Below are 22,297 nucleotides of genomic sequence, written 5' to 3' on the forward strand. Positions count from 1 at the left end.
TACTCTTGCCCGAGTCAGAGGGTTAGGATTTCAAGCCCCACTGAGAACAGAAGTACATACTCCAGGCTGACAATTCAGCGAAGTACTGAGGGACTGTCGGAGATGCTGCCTTTCAGCAGAGGCAGGCCGGGGAGCAGAAGGAACAGCATGGCGGCATACCTCTCCAGGGAGCAGCACGAGCTGGAGGAGAGCAATGGTAGCAAAGAGGGTGACTGGATTGGACGTCACCAAGATCCAGGTCGGTGATTGGAGCGTGGTCAGGTACAGCAGGAGCGGCGAGGTCGGGGCGAAGGAGCGGTGAGAGATTGTAGAGGGGCGTGATCGGAGCCCGGGAGAGGGGCGAGTGCGGGGCCCAGAAGAGGCGAGGGCCCAGGGGCAGCACGGGCCCAGCCCACACTGTGATGTGCGCGCGTACTAGGTCCGTGCAGCAGAGCTGGTCTCCAGTGCTAACCCTTGCCAATGGACCAAGACCTAGCTCTGTCAAGCCCGTGTGGTGGCTGGTGTGCAACGGCCACCCCACGTTAAAAAAATACATGCACAGGTATCTTCCACCCTTCAAGAATTAGTCCGGGACCTGGACTATTGATACACCTGTGAACTTTTAGGCGTGGAAGCAAGTCATCCTCGGTTTGATCCATAAACTGAGGCCTTGTCTGACCTGTTCAAACATCTTGTGGGAGGTAAAAGATTGCATTGGCACTATTCAAAGAGGGGCAAGGATTTCTTCTGGTATCTTGTATGACATTCCACCCCAAGCCAAAACCACCAGTTACCTAACCATCCATTCATCTGCTGTTGTGGGACCTTGCTGTGAGCAAATGCCTACATTTGCCCATAAAACAATAGGAATGCACATTACAACGTAATGACAACTTGGTAGTAAAACACTTTATGCTCAGAGGATGCAGTAACAAATTGCAAAATAAATTGAAGCTCATTCATTCTTTTTACTCTTTCTATAACAAATATCCTTAATTCCTTTCCACTTTTCTGGTCCCACAGCAGCTGAGCAGTACAACTCTAATAGAGGAATGGCATGGGTCCCTCACATATTGCGGCTGGTTAAATAGGCAGCATAGCAACAATACATTTTATTGGATTTGGTGAAAAGTTCAACTTCGGCTGAATTTTTTTTTTAATTACAATTTCCTTTTCACTCTCCGCGTCTACAATCTCTTCCTCGACATAGTTGGCCAGAACAGCCAAACCTGCTGATATCTTCACGCTGAGAAACCAGTGGAGCTACTTGGTCTACTTGCCAGGAGGCATGTTTGACAGCACAGCAACAACTCTCTCCTTTTGAGTTCCGGACATAATGGGCCGGAAGTTGCGGCCTCGCCGGGTGGGTACGAAGTGCGCATGGACCCGGCAAGGCTGTGCAAAGAACGGTTCGCCGCACGGTGCGCATGCGCTGAGAACCGGCATTTCCGATCAGTCAACATTTCTTTAGACAGATTCTACGCATCCCCGGGAGAAGTTGCCCAACGAATGACCTTCAAACTATTACCCCTGGTAAAAGCAGGCGTTTATAGCCTACTTTTACCAGCATAATGTAGAAACATAGAAATTTACAGCACAGAACGAGGCCATTTCGGCCCATTGTGTCCGCGTCGGCCGACCAAGAGCTATCCAGCCCAATCCCACTTTCCAGCTCTTGGTCCGTAGCACTCTAGGGGCCCAAGTTTCGGGTGGAGTTGCTCCTAGTTTTTTGGAGCAACTAGTTTAGTTTGGAGTATGTTAGAAATTGCAATTCTCGGATATTAGTTTGCTCCAGTTCTAGTGAGTTAGTTTAGGTTGGCTTTAGGTAAAGTATTTTTTTTCAAAAGGGGGTGTGTCCAGCCACTCAGGCCTGTTTTGTAAGTTTCGGCAGTGAAAACTTACTACAAACTAACTTAGGCAGATCACGTAAGTCTCCGAGGTGCACCGTTTTTGATGCTGAAACTTGGACTTTAAGTGCACATCCAAGTATTTTTAAAGTGTGGTGAGAGTTTCTGCCTCTACAACCCTTTTGGCAGTGAGTTCCAGACTCCCACCACCCTCTGGTGAAGACATTTCCCCATTGTATCTCCTCTAAACCTCCCCAATTACTTTAAATTGATGTCCCCTGGCTGTTGATCCTTCTGCCAAGGGAAACAGGTCCTACCTATCCACTTTATCCAGGCCCCTCATCATCTTATACACCTCAATCAGGTCTCCCTCAGCCTCCTCCGTTCTAAAGAAAACAGACCCATCATCTCCAAACTTTCCTCGTGGCCAAAATTCTCCAGTCCAGGCAACATTCTTGTAAATCTCCTCTGCATCCTCTCCAGTGCAATCACATCTTTCCCGTTATGTGGTGACCAGAACTGCACACAGTACTCCAGCTGTGTCCTAACCAGTGTTTTATACAGTTCAAGCATAATCTCCTTGCTCTTATACTCCATGCCTCGAATATAAAAGGGCAAGTTTTCCATATGCCTTCTTAACCATCTTATCTACCTGGCCTGCTACCTTCAGGGATCTGTGGACCTGCACTCCAAGGTCCCTTTGTTCCTCTACACTTTTCAGTGTTGTACCATTTAATGTGTATTCCCTTGCCTTGTTAGACCTCCCCAAATGCATTACCTCACACTTATCCGGACTGAATTCCATTTGCCACTATTCCGCCCACCTGACCAGTTTATTGATATTTTCCTGCAGTCCGCAGCTTTCTTCTTCATTATCAACCACGCGGCCTATTTCAGTGTCATCTGCAAACTTCTTAATCATACTCCCAACATTCAAGTCCAAATCATTGATGTATACCACAAAAAGCAAGGGACCCAGGACTGAGCCCTGCGGAACCCCACTGGATACAGCCTTCCAGTTACAAAAACAGCCATCAACCATTACCCTTTGCTTCCTGCCTCCGAGCCAATTTTAGATCCAACTTGCCACTGTGCCCTGGATCCCATAGGCTTTTACTTTCATGACCAGTCTGCCATGTGGTACCTTATAAAAAGCTTTGCTAAAATCCATATACAGTACCTGAGGGTCCTTGTGCATGTATCCCAAAAAGTTAGTTTGCAGGTGCAGCAGGTAATCAGGAAGGCGAATGGAATGTTGGCCTTCATTGTGAAAGGGATGGAGTACAAAAGCAGGGAGGTCCTGCTGCAACTGCATTGGTGAGGCCGCACCTGGAGTACTGCGTGCAGTTTTGGTCACCTTACTTAAGGAAGGATATACTAGCTTTGGAGGGGGTACAGAGACGATTCACTAGGCTGATTCCGGAGATGAGGGGATTACCTTACGATGATAGATTGAGTAGACTGGGTCTTTACTCGGAGTTCAGAAGGATGAGGGGTGATCTTAGAGAAACATTTAAGATAATGAAAGAGATAGACAAGATAGAGGCAGAGAGGTTGTTTCCACTGGTCGGGGAGACTAGAACTAGGGGGCACAGCCTCAAAATACAGGGGAGCCAATTTAAAACTGAGTTGAGAAGAAATTTCTTCTCCCAGAGGGTTGTGAATCTGTGAAATTCTCTGTCCAAGGAAGCAGTTGAGGCTAGCTCATTGAATGTATTCAAATCAGAGAGATAGATTTTTAACCAATAAGGGAATTAAGGGTTATGGGGAGCGGGCGGGCAAGTGGAGCTGAGTCCACTCAGCCATGATCTTGCTGAATGGCGGAGCAGGCTCGAGTGGCTAGATGGCCTACTCCTGTTCCTAATTCTTATGTGCTTATTATGTTCATACGGCTAAGGGGATCAAGGGCCATGGAGAGAAAGCAGGAAATGGGTACTGAGGGAATGATCAGCCATGATCTTATTGAATGGCGGTGCAGGCTCGAAAGGCCGAATGGCCTACTCCTACACCTATTTTCTATGTTTCTATATTTTTTTTACATCATACACACTGCCCTCATCGACCCTCCTGGTTATTTCCTCGAAAAGTTCAATCAAGTTAGTCTGACACGACCTTCCCTTAACAAATCCATGCTCACTGTCCTTGATTAATCCATTTCTTTCCAAATAAAGATTTATCCTGTCCCTCAGGATTTTTTTCCAATAATTTTCCTACCACCGAGGTTAGGCTGACTGGCCTGTAATTACTCGTCTATCCCTTTTCTCCTTTTTAAACAAAGATACAACATTAGCAGTCCACCAGCCCTCTTGCACGGCACCTGTACCCTGAGAGAATTGGAAAATGATGGCCAGAGCCTCTGCTATTTCCTCTTTTGCTTCTCTTTAACAGCATGGGATAAATTTCATCCAGGCCTGGGGACGTATCCACTTTCAAAGCTGCTAAGCCCCTTAATATTTCCACTCTCACTTTGTTCATCTCGTCTAATATTTCACACTCCTCCTCCCTCATTGCAAAGTCTGCATCGCCCCTCTCGTGAAAACACATGCAAAGTATTCATTAAGAATCATACCAACATCTTCTGCCTACGCACACACAGATTACCTTTGTGGTCTCTAATAGGCCCCACTCTTTCTCTAGTTAACCTCTTGCTCTTAAGGTATTTATAAAACATCTTTGGGTTTCCCCTGATTTTACTTGCCAACATTCTTTCATGCTCTCTCTTTGCTTTCCCGATATCTTTTTTAATTGCAGACCTGACTTATACTCCTAGAGTCTCTGCAGTATTGAGTTCTCGGACTCTGTAATAAGCTTCCCTTTATCTTACCCTGTATATCCCTTGACATCCAGGGGGCTCTAGATTTGTAACACTTAAAACATAGAAAAATTAAATTTAATCATTCATTGTCATATTAAAAACCCTGTTCATTAAGGCAAGTTTATTTTTAATATTATTCCGGTCTGAGGGCTTCATTCGCATTAATAATGGGAGTTCTGTTTATATGGGCTCCCATTAAACCCTATTACAACACATTAAAAAAAAAATCCAAAAAATATGTTTTTCTAAAACATTTAATTATATTTAATTTCAATTATTTTAAATATGTGAGGTGCTTATTTTAATTTATTGTGCTGTTATTTTAGTATTGCCATTGATAGTAATAGGAGACCATATAAACAGAGCTCCCATTATCACTGAGAATACTAGATTGTGATTGGTGGTCCAGGCTCACGTGATTTCAACAGACGTCCGTACATGAAAGACATCTCCCTGTGCACTACACAGCGAAAGACGACCTTGGACCCCATGTTTCTCCGGGACCAACAGGTATTTTCTGGGATTTTTTTTTCGGATCAGAGGCGTGCGTACAAAGGACGTCTCCGACTGCAATTTTCGGCCCAGTGTATTTGTAAGATTTTCAAATGGAAACAGCCATTTTTACAAAACTCGGGCTCCTTACCTCCTCGAGCTGTCTCTCCAATGCTGTGGCAGAATTAGCCAGTTTCTGAAGGTGCTCACGCTCTTCCTCAAACTCTTCAAGTTTCCGTGACAGATCATCTTCCACCATTGCCTTCGCCTCCTGAATCTGCTGGAAAGCCTTTTCCTGGTCCAACATGTCAACCTGTTGTGCAAAATGTCACCGTCATACACGAAAATACAGCAAAACCAGTTGCAACCCCAACCTTGTGAACTGACTTGCTCGTGTTTTGCGTGGAAGTGTTGTGTTACTAGAGGGTCAACTATGAATCATTCAATAACGGTCACGCTGCAGTGACCGAGACCGGGCTCCCTCAAGCCACAATGTTCTCTCTACCAAAAAAAGAAGAGTTTCAACAATCCATTCTCCAGTACTGTACAACTGTGAGGGATTGACTAAGATCCTTTAGCTTTTAGCAGATCAACCACTAAAGATGACTCTACGCATGCATTTGATGTATGTGCACAGTGACTACATTTTGTACTGTAACGAAGCAGAACATTAATACAATTAAAATCATTTTAAATATTTCCTCAATTCTTCTTTGAGAGGGTAGGTTAAAAATGCAAACAGTGTGCACCAACTCACTCAATCCCTCTTCTCTCCATATCAGGGAGTGTAACAGAAATGCGAGTGATCCCATGCTGTTGACCTCTACATGTGCTACCTAGCAAACGGGGTTAGGCTATCAGTTCTACATTTTAAAACAGATCAGATTGCAATTCTAATGTCAACAATAACTGAGACATACTGCTGTTCCAACATGTTACTTCTTTCAGAATCACAGAAAATATTCACATCAAGCCTTTTACAAGAATAACGTACTCTTGTTAAAAAACAGGTGGAGCAGGATCAAAATTGAACTTTGTTAAAGGTTATACTCTCATGCAAATAACAGCCATTAGTCGCAATATCCTCACACAGTTCACGGATTGCCTTTAATTTTTACCTCAATATTTTGGAGGTGCATTGCAATGCGTTCCTTTTCCTTGATAGATCTCTGCTGAGTGTCAGTAAGTTGCTGAGACAGAGATACATTCTCTATCTTCAGGTGCTCCAGCATTACTGCTTGGGTCATGTGCCCAGCCTGTCAATAAAAAACCACACTCAAATCATTGTGAAACATAATAACTGCAGAAACATTTGGCTTAGCATGAAATAAGAACATAAGAAATAGGAGGAGTAGGCCATACGGCTCTTCAAATCTGCTCCGCCATTCAATAAGATCATGGCTGATCTTCTACCTCAACACCTTCCCGCACTATCCCCACATCTCTCGATTCCCTTAATGTCCAAAAATCGATCGATCTCTGTCTTGAATATACTCAACGACTGAACATCCACAGCCCTCTGGCGTAGAGAATTCTAAAGATTCACAACCCTTTGAGTGAAGACATTTTCTTTATCTCAGTCCTAAATAGCCGACCTCATTCTGAGACTGTGACCTCTAGTTCTAGACTCTTCAGCCCGGGGGAAACATCCCCTCAGCATCTATCCTGGCAAGCCCGTAAGTATTTTATATGTTTCAATGAGACCATTTCTCATTCTTCTAAACTCGAGGGAATATAGGTCTAGTTTCCTTGGCCTCTCCTCATAAAATAATCTCCCCTATGAATAAAATAGTTTTAAGTGTACTGTATATTATCCTTTCCTTGGTTTCACTACAAGCTGTAGTTTTCAGAGAAATCGTTTGAGAGTCAATGTAATTAAGTTTTGTACACATTTATAGAGAGTCCAAGGTAAAACAATAGTAGCCACATGCTGACGTGACAATTTAAAAAGTGAGCCAATTAAAAAAGATATATCTAAACGAAAGGAGCCAAACTGGATTGATTTAAATTTACATTTTCAATATGATTTGGACAGCTTCAGGTGTGTCTGTTTCTCCTCCTGGTGGCCAAGTAGCGTCATCATTTACACTAAGTGGAACACGGGTGCCGTGTAAAGGTTGGAAAGTCTTACCTGCACGTTTGCCATTTCGCTCTGTAGGCGAACCCTTGCCTCTTGTGCCAGTACCAGTTGCTGCTGGTACCACTGCCGAACTTGCTGCAGAGAAGTTATTTCCGACTGGGATGTCCTGAGCTGGCTTGTCAGAGTGGCACGTTCCAACTGTGCCTGCTGAAGCTGGCTCTGTAGACCGGTCATCTGTTGTCGAATAGCATGAACTGAAAATATTAAATTTTTTTAAAACACTTTAGAATAATAATCTGTAGGTTAGTTTCCTACATTTCACAACGGCGATTGCATTAAAACAAGGTCCCAGAAGATGTAATTGGACTAGACAAGGTCAAACAAAATGACTACACCTTCCATGGTCTGCCGATGGAGTAGGTTATTGACTCGTGCTAACATCTCAATCATTGTTATGGTGAATATCAAAATCTCCCATGTGTAGCCATTACTATAATAAAAACAGAAAATGCTGGAAATCTCAGCGGGTCAGGCAGCATCTGTGGAGGGAAAGAGAGTTAAGGTTTCAGGTCGGTGACCCTTTTGTCAGAGCTGACGAAAGTTCGAAATTAACAGATTCTTACCGAGCACTGAAAGGGGAGGGGAGGAAAGAACAAAAGGGAAGGTCTGTGATAGGGTGGAAAGCAGGGGAGATTTGAGAGACAAAAGGGATGATGGGCCAACTTGAGATGGTAATGGCCATTACTAGCTATCCAACGGGAACAAGCGTGTCTGGAAAGCAACCCTAATCAAACAAGCAGATTCTGGAAAATAAGTTTGAACAACTACGTAACTAGTTATGAAATTATATCTTGATAATCCTGAAAGACCAATTCCCTCTTGAAAATTTCAAAAATATTGCAACAGTTTAAATAAATATAAAAGTAAAATATTCAGTCTTCAAATCAGCCAAATAAGGAAAGCTCAGATCATTACAAAACCAAACTACTCAAAATACCCGTTACAACTAGCTGCAAAATTCAACACAACCCCAGCAAGAATTCCCAATGATTTTGCATCATCAGTCACTTCCATATAGAATTTCACCATACTGCAAAGTCATTGGGTCCGAAATTGCCCTCTGTCCGAAACGGGGCACACCGTCTGCCCCAATGCACGGGCCCCTCCGTGCCGATCGAGCGGTGAGTGCTTATCGACCCCCTCAGCTCGAAGAGAAAGGGGCAATTTTGGCCCCATTATATTTATAACCTTGTACAATCCAGGAGATAGAATTGACATGTGACAGATTAGACCAAGGTCATTAAAAATGCTACAACTAGCAACTTACATTTGTTAAACAAAGTAAACATTCGAGGCTTTCTTCACAGCTGGGGAATCAGCTCCCCCAGTAGCCCAAGAGGTCTGACTCCCCGTCTCTGCTGAATTAGCTATTCCAATAGTTGGGTGTGATACAATGGCCTCACTGCCCCTGGGCCAGGCGGGGGTAGGTAGAAAGAGGGGGAAAAGCTGTGGTTCCCAATTCAGATTATTCATCTACTCGTTCTAGGAAGCAAGTGAGAGAGAACTGTATATGATGCACTCTACAGTAAAATAGCCACCTGACACACCCTGTCTGGGTTTGCACATCAAAAAGAGACATTGGGCAAGTTAATGGTTGGATGCGAGCACCTACAAAACTGTATCCCAGTAAGAGTCAGTACATCAAGGAGAGGAAGGGAGAAGTCTAAAAATAAGATGGTTATAAAATGCTCCGACTGAGCACAGCTTCAAACACTGCATAGACATACCTGAATTATCTCTGCTAGAAATTGCCTGCTGCATTTCCTCAACTTTTCCCATCAGTCTGCGATACTGCTCCTCAGCCACCTGAAGATCTTTGTTTAGCCCAACTAAACCGGCATTCTTGGCCTCGAGATTAGTCTGCAGCTCAGTCATGGCCTGTTCCAGGCTGGAACACGTTTGCCGTAAGGTGCTCACTTCAGAGTTCAACGTGCTTTGCCTTTGCTCACTGAGCACCTTCTGCTCATCCTGCGCCTGCAGCCGGGCATTTAAAGCTGCCAACTGGGCCTGCAGTTCAGTCTTCTCCTTCAATCCCTGAGAGGGCAAAGAGAATGGCAATGATGGCCTTTATTCATTTACTAAGGAATGGTCATGCTTTATCCTAATTGCTCTACATTCTGCTTTGACATCAACGCCGGAACACCTGGGGACGAGCAGATCATTCCTTTAAAGTAAAATTACACAGAAACTCTGTTCACATGGACACAAAGACCATCGCAGGTCACGGAATTGAAAAAAAAAATTCAAAAAACGACATATTTTGGATTTGCCTGTGGGAGCTATGGAGAGAGAGAAAGTGCTGCCACAAATATTTCTACATTACCGTGAGCAGTCCAAAGCTTACTCTTACAAAAAACCTGGATTATACTAAATCGTCAATGATCAAAAACTAAACCACACACACACACACACACACACACATAAATGACAAGACGGACTTTTCTTTGTAAATCAACCGCGAAGTGCAATGTAATGTTTGGAGTGTAGGACCTGTTCACTCAAGGTACCATGGGCTCTCACAATTTAAAGACAGTTGTGGAAACTTAGAAGTAGCATTATTTCCACCAGATATATAAACACACACACACACACACACACACACACACAGATTCAACAATCGATCTGGGGGATTAAAGTCCAGCTGTGTCTGGTGGTTTGCATTGAGAAAGGCACACCATAAATGGAGGAGTTGATTGAAAAACGCTCGAGAGTAGACAAGGATTAACAAGTTAGGATAACCAAATCCAAGTCTTCTACATTTCTGTAACATTTTCAATAGTCACTAATGTCATTTAAGGTTTTTGCCAATGCTGAACACAGATCAATGGGAGTAATATCTTTCACCTCATTAGCTTCCGACGACAGAGCTTCCAACTGTCCCTCAAGGCGCATTTTTTCTTTCAGAATCTGCATAAGGTCATCGTGGGATTCCATTACGGAGCTTTCCATGGAAACACTGGAGGAAAATTACAACACAGCTGAGCGGAACACACCACACACAGCACAATTAGCATCTAACAGAAACTGACCCCGTCTGATCTGGAATTCATGTGTGATCCGCAAATTCTGTGCTAACTTGCGAACCATTTATTTGTGGTAAATGAATGCATTTGATCCACTAATGAAACTCAAAACTTTTGCTAAGTTGTTCTCAAAGCAATTATTAAAGTACCATCAACCGCATAAATCACAATGCAAATCCAGCCATGTGTGCCATCAGAACCATCAGTTCAACCATTATTTTCTTGAGCTATTCGTCAAGAAATAATAAAGAGGGAAGATGGATTATGAAAGTAAATGAGCATGAAATATAAAAACAGATAGTAAGAGTTTCTACAGGTACATAAAAAGGAAAAAAAGAGTGGCTAAAGTAAATGTTGGTCCCTTAGAGGATGAGACTGGGGAATTAATAATGGGGAACAGGGAAATGGCAGAGACTTTGAACAAATACTTTGTATCAGTCTTTACTGTAGAAGACACTAAAAACATCACATTAGTGGATAACCATGGGGCTATAGGGAGGGAGGAACTTAATACAATCAATATCACTAAAGTAGTAGTACTCAGTAAAATAATGGGACTAAAGGCAGACAAGTCCCCTGGACCTGATGGCCTGTATCCGAGGGTCTTAAAAGAAGTGGCTGCAGAGATAGTGGATGCATTGGTTGTAAGCTATCAAAATTCCCTGGATTCTGCAGATTGAAAAACCGCAAATGTAACGCCCCTATTTAAAAAAGGAGGCAGACAGAAAGCAGGAAACAATAGACCGGTTAGCCCAACATCTGTCGTTGGGAAAATGCTGGTCCATTATTAAAGAAGCAGTAGCAGGACATTTGGAAAAGCATAATTCAAATCAAGCAGAGTCAGCATGGTTTAATGAAAAGGAAATCTTGTTCGACAAATTTGCTGGAGTTCTTTGAGGATGTAACGAGCAGGGTGGATAAGGGGGAACCAGTGGATGTGGTGTATTTGGATTTCCAGAAGGCATTCAATAAGGAGCAACATAAATAGTTACTGCACAAGCTGATAAAAGTTCACGGGGTTGGGGATAATATATTAGCATGAAGAGAGGTTTGGCTAACTAACAGAAAACAGTGTCGGGATAAATGGGTCATTTTCCAGTTGGCAATTATCTAGTGGGGTGCCGCAGGGATTGGTGCTGGGGCCTCAACTATTTACAATCTATATTAATGACTTGGATGAAGGGACCGAGTGCAATGTAACCAAGTTTGCTGAGGACACAAAGATGGGTGGGAGAGCAAATTGTGGGGAGGACACAAAAAACCTGCAAAGGGACATAGACAGGCTAAGTGAGTGGACAAAAAATTGACAGATGGAGTATAATGTTGGAAAGTGTGAGGTCATCCACTTTGGCAGAGAAAACAGAAAATCAAATTATAATTTAAATGGAGAAAAATTGCAAAGTGCTGAAGTACAGCAGGACCTGGGGATACTTGTGCATGAAACACAAAAGGATAGTATGCAGCAAGTAATCAGGAAGGCCAATGGAATCTTAGTCTTTATTGCAAGGGGGATAGAGTATAAAAGCAGAGAAGTCCTGCTACAACTGTACAGGGTATTGGTGAGGCCACACCTGGAGTACTGCATACAGTTTTGGTCTCCGTATTTAAGAAAGGATATGATTGCACTGAAGGCTGTTTAGAGTCGGTTCAGTAGGTTAATTCCAGAGATGAGGCAGTTGGACTTACGAAGATAGGTTGAGCCTATACACATTGGAGTTCAGAAGAATGAGAGGTGATCTTATTGAAACATATAAGAAAAATGAGGGGGTCTCGACAAGGTGGATGCAGAGAGGATATTTCCACTCATAGGGGAAACTAAAACTAGGGGACAGTCTCAGAATAAGGGGCTGCCCATTTAAAACTGAGATGTGGAGAAATTTCTTCTCAGAGTTGTAAATCTGTAGAATTCTCTGCCCCAGAGAGCTGTGGAGGCTGGGTCATTGAACATATTTAAGGTGGAGATACAGATTTTTGAGCGATAAGGGAATGAAGGGTTATGGGGAGCGGGCAGGGAAGTGGAGCTGAGCCCATGATCAGATCAGCCATGATCTTATTGAATGGCGGAGCAGCTGGAGGGGCCGAATGGCCGACTCCTGCTCCTATTTCTTATGTTCTAACACATAGATTCATAAAACAAAATCAACAATTGTATTTAATGTGCATGCCCTTCTGTACTCTTTGAATGAAGCAACCATTTCATAATGGAGGGGGAGTGAATGTGGCCGGGTCACCACACGGACTGCAGCGGTTCAAGGCGGCGGCTGCTCATCACCACATACTCAGGGGCAATTAGGGATGGGCAATAAATGCTGGTCTTGCCAGCAGTACCCACATCCAGTGAATGAATTTTTAAAAAGGTTGCCAGTGAGGAGATTCACCTTTAATGCAGTCCTTTCAAGGCTTTGACAATGCCGGGATATGTTGCAATCCATTGGGGCTTTTCTGCCGCCCCCCGCGCCGATTAGAAATTGTGTAAGGATGGAACAAGGCAGACAGAAACTCGCATGGAATCCTTTTATAGGGCCTTGCAGCCCCACAAACTTCAGTAACACTGCCTAGTGTGTGTGGTGTTATTTTGCAACTTTTACCAGGAGTCGAGAGTAGAACTCCTTTTCTGGTGTAGGTTTTTTTTACCTTGAATCTGATACATATTGTAGAAGTACTGGACGCAAGGTCACCGGTCTGGGCAGCCATAGCGGAGCCAATTTCCCCCAACATAAAGACCAGAGTATGCACTGTCAATTTCAGCAGGAAAGACCCTGATCACCTCAGACTTACTGGCACCAACTCGACTGGTTAGGCATGAAAAGGAGGGTATAAAGATTGACAGGTTCGGACAGTCCATAGCGAGGACCTAGGAGTAACACTCGGCAGAAGTAGGCACCAAGGAAGAGACCCTTGACAGAACAGTGTTAGGGCAGACTGATCATCCGGGGACCTATTGGGTAACTATAAAGTATAAGTGGTGAGTCTTGTGCTACTTCTGTATTAAACGAACATTAACAGTACCGCCATTGTCTAGTGTGTCATTTGGTATTTAACTCAAGAACCGTGGCAGGCAACTACTAGTGACATGACTAGTGAAATTACTGTTCGAGCAACACATATAAAACACAATTAAAGAATAGAAAAGGTCGCAAACAGAAAGCATTATTGCCATGGTTCCTGTGGAATAGTCCAATTTGGAGGTCACCGGGGGGGGGGGGCTGAGCTGCAGCCTGCCTTTCTATTAAATATTTTTAAGGACTCAACTGATATGACTCCAGCGGTGCTCCGACACCAAGGAACAGCTTCCTGCTTTACAGGAAGAAGAAAGGACTTAACTGCTATTTTACCCACACAAAATGGAAGGCACCTCTGGCTCTGCAATTACTGAGGGGGGCTTAGCAACAACAGAGAGCAACTTGAACCCACCAACCCCCAGATGAGCTCATCAAGAGGGAAAAGACCAACCACAATTTCGGAGTGGATGGGGCAAGGCAAGGACACACTGCATCTCAGGACTTGGATACATCAACAATTTCAAATCTTTGTTGATTTAAAAAAATAATAAACTAGTGCTGACGTCTGTGCTGGTTTGAGAGAGTTGGGGCAGTGGGGAGGGAGAAAGGGATGGGAAGCAAGAACACGATGAACTTTGAGTTGCTGAGCCTGCCCATTGTTAAATCACTGTGGCTTAATGACTGTGCACACAGTCCTATTAACCTAGCTCCTTTATAGCGTTAGACTCAGCATCTTCTCTATTGAAGCCATCAGCTTCATTATTAAAACAAAATCCCATAATAAAACAAACAGGACATTAAGATTGGAAAATGCTGCAAATCTTTTGCTCTTGTATTAGTGTTTAATTAGCTGCTACTTCTCTTCGAGGAATGCCCACCTTGAAGAAGTTCTGCCCTTAGACGGGATTTCCGTTTGTCTCTTTTACTGTGTTCTTCACAGTAAGAGAGAGAGACAGGTGGTGGCTGGTGTGCAATGGCCACCACACATTAAAAAAAAATCCACGCACAGGCATCTTCCACCCTTCAACACGTAGATCGGGATCCGGAATATTAGGTCTGTGAACTCATCCCTTTTTGGCGTGGAAGGCATCCTCACTTCGAGGGACTGTTTATGATGATGATTTCCATAGATACTGCCTGACCTGCTGAGATTTCCAACATTTTCCATTTTTATTTCAGATTCCAGCATCCGCAGTATTTTGCTTTTGTAGGACATTAAGAGTGTTTGAAACTAATGCCTTAAAAAGAGATCCCGATTGCAAAGCTCAATCCTTAAAACCACCAATCAGCATTTGCTTTGTTTAAGTCGTCACAGCTCATTTTCACAGAATGGTATCTTGGGTCAACAGATGCCCAATAAAGCAAGAGTTTCAAATTCTGAATTTACTTTGAACAGCTCCAGAGTACGGCTACTTTTAACAACAACTTTTATTTGTATAGCATCTTTAACATAGCAAAATGCCCCAAGGCGCCTCAAAGGAGTGATAAGACAAAAAAAGATAGATTTGACACCAGGCCACAGAAGAAATTATTACAGATAAGGGGATAAGGGGAGCAGGCAGGGAAGTGGAGCCGAGTCCTTGATCAGCCATGATTGTATTGAATAACAGAGCAGGCTCGAGGGGCCGAATGGCCTATTCCTGCTCCTATTTCTTACATTCTTATGACCAAAAGCTTGGTCAGAGGTATGTTTTAAGGAGTGTCTTAAAGGAGGAAAGAGAGGTAGAGGCACGGAGAGGTTTCGGGAGGGAGTTCCAGAGCTTAGGGCCCAGGCAGCTGAAGGCACAGCCACCGATGGTTGAGCAGTTATAATCAGGGCAGAGTTATAATCAAGAGGGCAGAATTTGAGGAGCGCAGACATCTCGTGGGGTTGCGAGGCTGGAGGAGATTTCAGAGACAGGGAGGGGCGAGGCCATGGAGGGATTTGAAATATTATTTGTAATACTGCCATTGTATTTGGCGGCGTAATTACCTGCTGGAAATGCTGTCCCTGCGGCTCCGCACTGCTCCATTCACCTCCTGCAGCTCACTCTGATGTTCTGCTGCGGCAGCTTGCAAGACCTCCCCAAGGGAAGGGAAGCGTCCCATATCATCCGAGGAGATTTCTTGCCCTTCCACCGTGTACGTGCTTTTCTGCCGGGTGTCCAGCGTGGGCATGGTCCCGTAGATACCACTGGTGGACACACTGCTGTATGAGGAGCTGTCACTTTCATTCTCATCTTGCCTCGCTCCCAGCTCACTGCCATCGAGCTCAGAGTTAGTGTCCTCTATGTGTAACGAAGCCTCCAATTTATCTCCATTTTCTGACGCGGAGCCTACTTCGGATATGACCGATGTGGATGAGCCAGTCCTGCTCTGTGCAAGGGATCCCAATGTTTCCACACTGGAAGGCCTTCCAATACTACTCCCGGTCTCTGAACTATCGGTTTTATAATCCGCAAGGGATCTTATTTTGCTGGACTTGGAACTCTTTGAAGTCTTTTCGTCTTTGGAGACACTCGGCATTCCCAGGCTGCCCACCTTGGGTCCTCGTGGAACACTAGTCCTCAGGAACGAATATTCCTTAGTCAAAGCGATGGTGCTAGCTCGTGGAAGTAATTCTGGGTGGAACATCAACTCTGGGTCCAAAGTACTGATGAGACGATTTTTTGGTGTCGATTGCTTAGACTGAAAAATAACAGCAGAAACATCATTCGAAACAGCTGTTCCTCAATAAGACAGGGATTTGTTCTGTGAAATACATGCATGAGGCTTCTCACACATTGCTATTCACAATATAGACCATCTTTCACACTCAGTAAAATGGAAACTTTAATAGTAACTGCAATTAGCAGAACAGAAGAAAAAAAATCAGGAGCTACATAACTCAGACATTCAACAATGGGTAGAACATTTTCCTCGTCTCACAGCACTGACATCTCTGTGCCCACCTCCCACCCCACTAATGTCCGCGCTCTCAGTTCTAACTCTCCCAACACCCAACTCCCCCAGTTCTTACCCTCCCTATGTCATTGCTGCCTCATCCGACCTGCTCAACACATCTCATTTTTACCTTTGATGCCTTTTTCTCCCAGTGCAACTCCTATTGTTAGATATTAAGGAAATCAAGGGTACAGTGCAATAAAATGGCGTTGAGGTAGATCATCAGCCATGATCTCATTGATCATTCAAGTGACCCTAGAAATAGTGGATGCATTGGTAGTCATTTCCCAACATTCTATAGACTGGATCAGTTCCTATGGATTGGAGGGTAGCTAATGTAATCCTACTTTTTAAAAAAAAGGAGGGAGAGAAAAAAAGATAATTATAGACCGGTTAGCCTGACATCAGTAGTGGGGAAAATGTTGGAATCAATAATTAAAGATGTAATGGCAGCGCATTTGGAAAGCAGTGACAGGATCGGTCCAAGTCAGCATGGATTTATGAAAGGGAAATCATGCTTGACAAATCGTCTAGAATTTTTTGAGGATGTAACTAGTAGAGTGGACAGGGGAGAACCAGTGGATGTGGTGTATTTGGACTTTCAAAGGGCTTTTGACACACAAGAGATTAGTGCGCAAAATTAAAGCACATGGTATTGGGGGTAATGTATTGACGTGGATAGAGAACTGGTCGGCAGACAGGAAGAAAAGAGTAGGAATAAACGGGTCCTTTTCAGAATGGCAGGCAGTGACTAGTAGGGTACCGCAGGGTTCAGTGCTGGGACCCCAGCTAGTCACAATATTCATTAATGATTTAGACGAAGGAATTGAATGCAATATCTCCAAGCTTGCAGATGACACTAAGCTGGGTGGCAGTGTGAAATGTGAGGAGGATGCTAAGAGGCTGCAGGGTGACTTGGACAGGCTAGGTGAGTGGGCAAATACGGTATAATGATGAGGTTATCCACTTTGGTGGCAAAAACAGGGAGGCAGAATATTATCTGAATGGTGACAGATTAGGAAAAGGGGAGGTGCAACGAGACCTGGGTGTCATGGTACATGGTAATAAAACAGGGAAGGTGGCTCAACCGTGATTTACAAGGGAAATTAGGGATAGGAAGAGGCATATAAATTGGCCAAAAAAAGCAGCAAATCTGAGGACTGGGAGAAATTTAGAATTCAGTAGAGGAGGACAAAGGGTTTAATTAGGAGGGGGGAAATAGAATATGAGAGTAAGCTTGCAGGGAACATAAAAACTGACTGCAAAAGCTTCTACAGATACATGGAGAAAAAGATTAGTGAAGACAAATGTAGGTCCCTTACAGGCAGAATTAGGCGAAGTCATAATGGGGAACAAAGAAATGGCAGACCAATTGAACAAATACTTTGGTTCTGTCTTCACTAAGGAAGACACAAATAGCCTTCCGAAATACTAGGGGAACGAGGGTCTAGCGAGGAGGAGGAACTAAAGGAAATCTTTATTAGTTAGCAAATTGTGTTCGGGAAATTGATGGGATTGAAGGTCGATAAATCCCCACGGCCTGATAGTCTGCATCCCAGAGTATTACGGAAGTGGCCCTAGAAGGAATTGAATGTAATATCTCCAAGATTGCAGATGACACTAAGCTGGGTGGCAGTGTGAGCTGTGAGGAGGATGCTAAGAGGCTGCAGGGTGACTTGGACAGGCTAGGTGAGTGGGCAAATACGGTATAATGTGGATAAACGTGAGGTTATCCACTTTGGTGGTTAAAAACAGGAGGGCTGATTACTATCTGAATGGTGACAGATTGGTAAAGGGAGAGGTGCAATGAGATCTGGGTGTCATGGTACATCAGTCATTGAAAGTTGGCATGCAGGTACAGCAGGCGAAGGCGGTAAAATGGCATGTTGGCCTTCATAGCTCGGGGATTTGATTATAGGAGCAGGGAGGTCTTACTGCAGTTGTACAGGGCCTTGGTGAGGCCACACCTTGATTATTATGTACAGTTTTGGTCTCCTAATCTGAGGAAGGACATTCTTGCTATTGAGGGAGTGCAGCAAAGGTTCACCAGACTGATTCCCGGGATAACAGGACTGACATATGAAGAAAGACTGGATCGACTAGGCTTGTATTCAATGGAATTTAGAAGAGAGAGGGATCGCATAGAAACATAAAATTCTGACGGGGTTGGACAGATTAGATGCCGGAAGAATGTTCCCGATGTTGGGGAAGTCCAGAACCAGGGGTCACAGTCTAAGGATAAGGGGTAAGCCATTTAGGATCGAGATGAGGAGAAACTTCTTCACTCAAAGTTGCCGGCATGAGGAATTCTCTACCACAAAAAGTTGTTGGGGCCAGTTCGTTAGATATATTCAAGAGGGAGTTAGATGTGGCCCTCACAGCTAAAGGGATCAAGGGGTATGGAGAGAAAGCAGGAATGAGGTACTGAAATGCATGATCAGCCATGATCATATTGAATGGTGGTGCAGGTTCAAGGAGCCGAATGGCCTACTCCTGGTCCTAATTCTGGTTATATTCTAATGTCAGATCCTAAAATCTGATGGCCGCAAGCTTGAACATACAAGGCTCAAGGTTTATCAAGCAAGATCATCTTGTCCTCTCCACAATAAATTCCTCAATTCTTCAATACAAGCCTGGGGGACAAGGACAATTCCAAACTTTTTTTTTCTCTCCACCAAAAATGTTAGGATCCAGTATATGAGCAATTTGGGACATGACATGTGGTGAGTTTAGCAAGCTCGGGAGGAACAGGGGACTTTGGGCCTCTGGTCTCCACCCAAAGCTCTTCCTCACTGGGGTTTTTCCTCGCCTCATGTCTGGCTCTGTTGTAGACTCATTGATAGCGGTGATTGATCACAACTTCATTATCGTTGTATTATGCTACGACTAGAATGGGAGAAGGCAAAATAAATGGACCGTGGTCCTTTTTCGTCTCGCAATTGTTGTGTTATTAAATCAGTTCCTTCAAGCCTTTCCTCTGCCCCCTTCACCGTAACTCATGGATTTCTTTTGCTTCACAACCCTGGCCCCATGACTATAATCCCTTTCAGCCCTATGTCTCAGATCGCACCATTCAATTTTCTGACTCGTGTACTGCACATCCAATCCTTCCCTTTCCTCCATCAGTGGCAGAGCCTTCAGCTGCCTCGGGAACCTCTTTACCTTGTTACATTCACCCGAACAGGCAGATGGGGCCTTAGCTTAATGTCTGACCCGATAACTCCACCGATGCAGTGTCCCCTCAGTACTTTTTAAAAACATTTGTTCCTGGGATATGGGCATTGCTGGAGAGGCCAGCATTTATTGCCCCATCCATAATTGCCCTAGAGAAGGTGGTGGTGAGCCGCCTTCTTGAACCACTGCAATCTGTGTGGTGAAGGTACTCCCACAGTGCTGTTGGGGAGTTCCAGGATTTTGACCCAGTAACAATGAAGGAACGGCCAATATATTTCCAAGTCAGGATGATGTGTAACTTGGAGGGGAACTTGCAGGTGATGGTGTTCCCATGCGCCTGCTGCTTTTGTCCTTCTAGGTGGTAGAGGTCGTGGGTTTGGGAGGTGCTGCCAAAGAAGCCTTGGTAAGTTGCTGCAGTGCATCTTGTAGATGTTACATACTGCAGACATATTGTGCCGGTAGTGGAGGGAGTGAATGTTTAGGGTGCTGGATGGGGTGCCAATCAAGCAGGCTGTTTTGTCCTGGATGGTGTCGAGCTTCTAGTGTTGTTGGAGCTGCACTCATCCAGGCAAGTGGAAAGTATTGCTATTGAGGGATGCAGCGAAGGTTCACCAGACTGATTCCCAGGATGGCAGGACTGACATATATGAGGAGAGACTGGATCGACTGGGCCTGTATTCACTGGAGTTTAGAAGGATGAGAGAGGATCTCATAGAAACACATAAAATTCTGACAGGATTGGACAGGTTAGAGTCAGGAAGAATGTTCCAGATACTGGGGAAGTCCAGAACCAGGGGTCACAGTCTAAGGATAAGGGGTAAGCCATTTAGGACTGAGATGAGGAGAAACTTCTTCACTCAGAGAATTGTGAACCTGTGGAATTCTCTACCGCAGAAAGTTGTTGAGGCCAGTCCGTTAGATATATTCAAGAGGGGGTTAGATATGGCCCTCACGGCTAAAGGGATCAAGGGGTATGGAGAGAAAGCAGATAAGGGGTACTGAGGTGAATGATCAGCCATGATCTTATTGAATGGTGGTGCAGGCTCCAAGGGCCTACTCCTGCATCTATTTTCTATGTTTCTATGGTTTTATCATACTCCTGACTTGTCGATGGTGAAAAGGCTTTGGGGAGTCAGGTGGGGAGACACTCGCCGCAGAATACCCAGCCTCTGACCCGCTCTTATTGCCACAGTATTTATGTGGCTGGTCTACTTGAGCTTCTGGTCAATGGTGACCCCCAGGATGTTGATGGTGGGGGATTCACCGATGGTAATGCCATTGAATGTCAAGTGGCGGGGGTTAGACTCTCGCTTGTTGGATATAGTCATTGCCTGGCACTTGTGCGGCATGAATGTTACTTGCTTCGTATTGAAACATAGAAAATCGGTGCAGGAGCAGGCCATTCGGCCCTTCGAGCCTGAACCACCATTCACTAAGTTCATCACTGATCATGCAACTTCAGTACCATACTTCTGCCTTCTCTCCATACCATATCAGCTTGAATGTCATCCAGGTCTTGCTGCATTGAAGTCTCAGCTTAAATTATGTGCTGAAGTTCTGGAGTGAGGCTTGAACCCACAATCTTTTGACTTCGATGATGCAATCACTGAGCCAAGCTAATATAGGTTAATTACTACAAGTTGTCTATAATCGCAACCGAGTCAGAACAAAGATGCTGCATCCAGACACACTTACTCTCTGCTGGTGCCTTTGTACTCTGTACTGTTTGAGTTGCTCTTCGAGGCGCCGTCGTGCCTGTGAACGTATCTGTTCTTCATTCTGTTCTTTCAAAGACGGGTCCACAGTACCTGATTTTAAAAGAAAAGTTATATTTTCAAACCATCTGCAGAAATCTTTTGTTAACTCTACTTTTAATGAAAACCAGCACAGCAATTACAATACATGATAAAAGATCTCGGTTCTTAATACTGCGTATTTATCAAATGTCTTGTCAGAGGGTTTGCAAACTCATTTCCTAAAGCTATAATCATTTTGTCACAAAAGGCCCCCATCACCTAAAGCACTTGTAAAATCTTTCTACTTAATCTTTTCCATACTTTCACATTGCCATGGCAACTAAAATTTCCTAAGCTAGACTTAACTACCACTCTTCCAGACTACGAGCCTCATTTGACCTGGGTCATGTGTAAATCTCCCTTCCACTTGTAAAATTATCTTTCCCTTCATTATAGCCACCTCTCTATTTCCATCGTATCCCATGTACCAGACTTTAACCAGCGACCTGTTCCAGTTCCTCCGTCAGTCACCAATACAACTAACACAAATCCAGATTGACTTGCCTTTAGATTTCACCCCCCCATTCTTTTTCTAGTATTCAACCAACTCCCTTTTGAAAGTTACTATTGAATCTGCTGCTACCATCCTTTCAGGCAGCACATTCCAGATCGTAACAACTCGCTGCGTTACAAAGAAATTCTTACCCCTGGTTCTTTGGCTAATTACTCTTCAATCTATGTCCACTGGTTACCTGCCCTCCGCCAGTGGAAACTGTTTCTCCTTATTTGTAGGTTCAAGTCCCACTCCAGGGACTGGAGCACATAAATCTCGGCTGACACTCCAGTGCAGTGCTGAAGGAGTGCTGCACTGTCGGAGGTGCCGTCCCGTCTTTCGAATGAGACGTTAAACCGAGGCCCCGTCTGCTCTCAAGTGGACGTAAAAGATCCTATGGGACTATATTGAAGAAGAACAGGGGGAGTTCTCCCTGGTGTCCTGGTCAATATTTATCCCTCAATCAACATAACAAAAAACGATTATCTGGTCATTATCACATTGCCATTTGTGGGAGCTTGCTGTGCGCAAATTGACTGCTGCATTTCCCACATTACAATAGTGACTACACTCCAAAAGTGTCTCATTGGCTTTAAAGTGCTTTGAGACATCCG

At 44.2% G+C, this 22,297-nt stretch overlaps 1 protein-coding gene across 6 annotated transcripts in view; it reads right to left on the reverse strand.

The window, feature by feature from the left end:
• Positions 1 to 22,297, reverse strand: part of golga3 (golgin A3) — an 88,707-nt gene that overhangs the window by 32,580 nt on the left and 33,830 nt on the right. For all 6 annotated transcript variants that reach the window (XM_070888097.1, XM_070888096.1, XM_070888100.1 and 3 more), the window contains 7 exons: positions 21,090 to 21,202; positions 15,271 to 15,965; positions 10,118 to 10,229; positions 9,001 to 9,307; positions 7,265 to 7,467; positions 6,252 to 6,389; positions 5,285 to 5,446 (listed from right to left, as the gene is read on the reverse strand). In XM_070888097.1, the coding sequence (XP_070744198.1) occupies positions 5,285 to 5,446; positions 6,252 to 6,389; positions 7,265 to 7,467; positions 9,001 to 9,307; positions 10,118 to 10,229; positions 15,271 to 15,965; positions 21,090 to 21,202 (1,730 nt within the window). The remainder of the gene's footprint in view (positions 1 to 5,284; positions 5,447 to 6,251; positions 6,390 to 7,264; positions 7,468 to 9,000; positions 9,308 to 10,117; positions 10,230 to 15,270; positions 15,966 to 21,089; positions 21,203 to 22,297) is intronic.

This window comes from Pristiophorus japonicus, chromosome 8 (genome assembly GCF_044704955.1).
Source record: "Pristiophorus japonicus isolate sPriJap1 chromosome 8, sPriJap1.hap1, whole genome shotgun sequence".
In the NCBI taxonomy this organism is placed as follows: Eukaryota; Metazoa; Chordata; class Chondrichthyes; family Pristiophoridae; genus Pristiophorus; species Pristiophorus japonicus.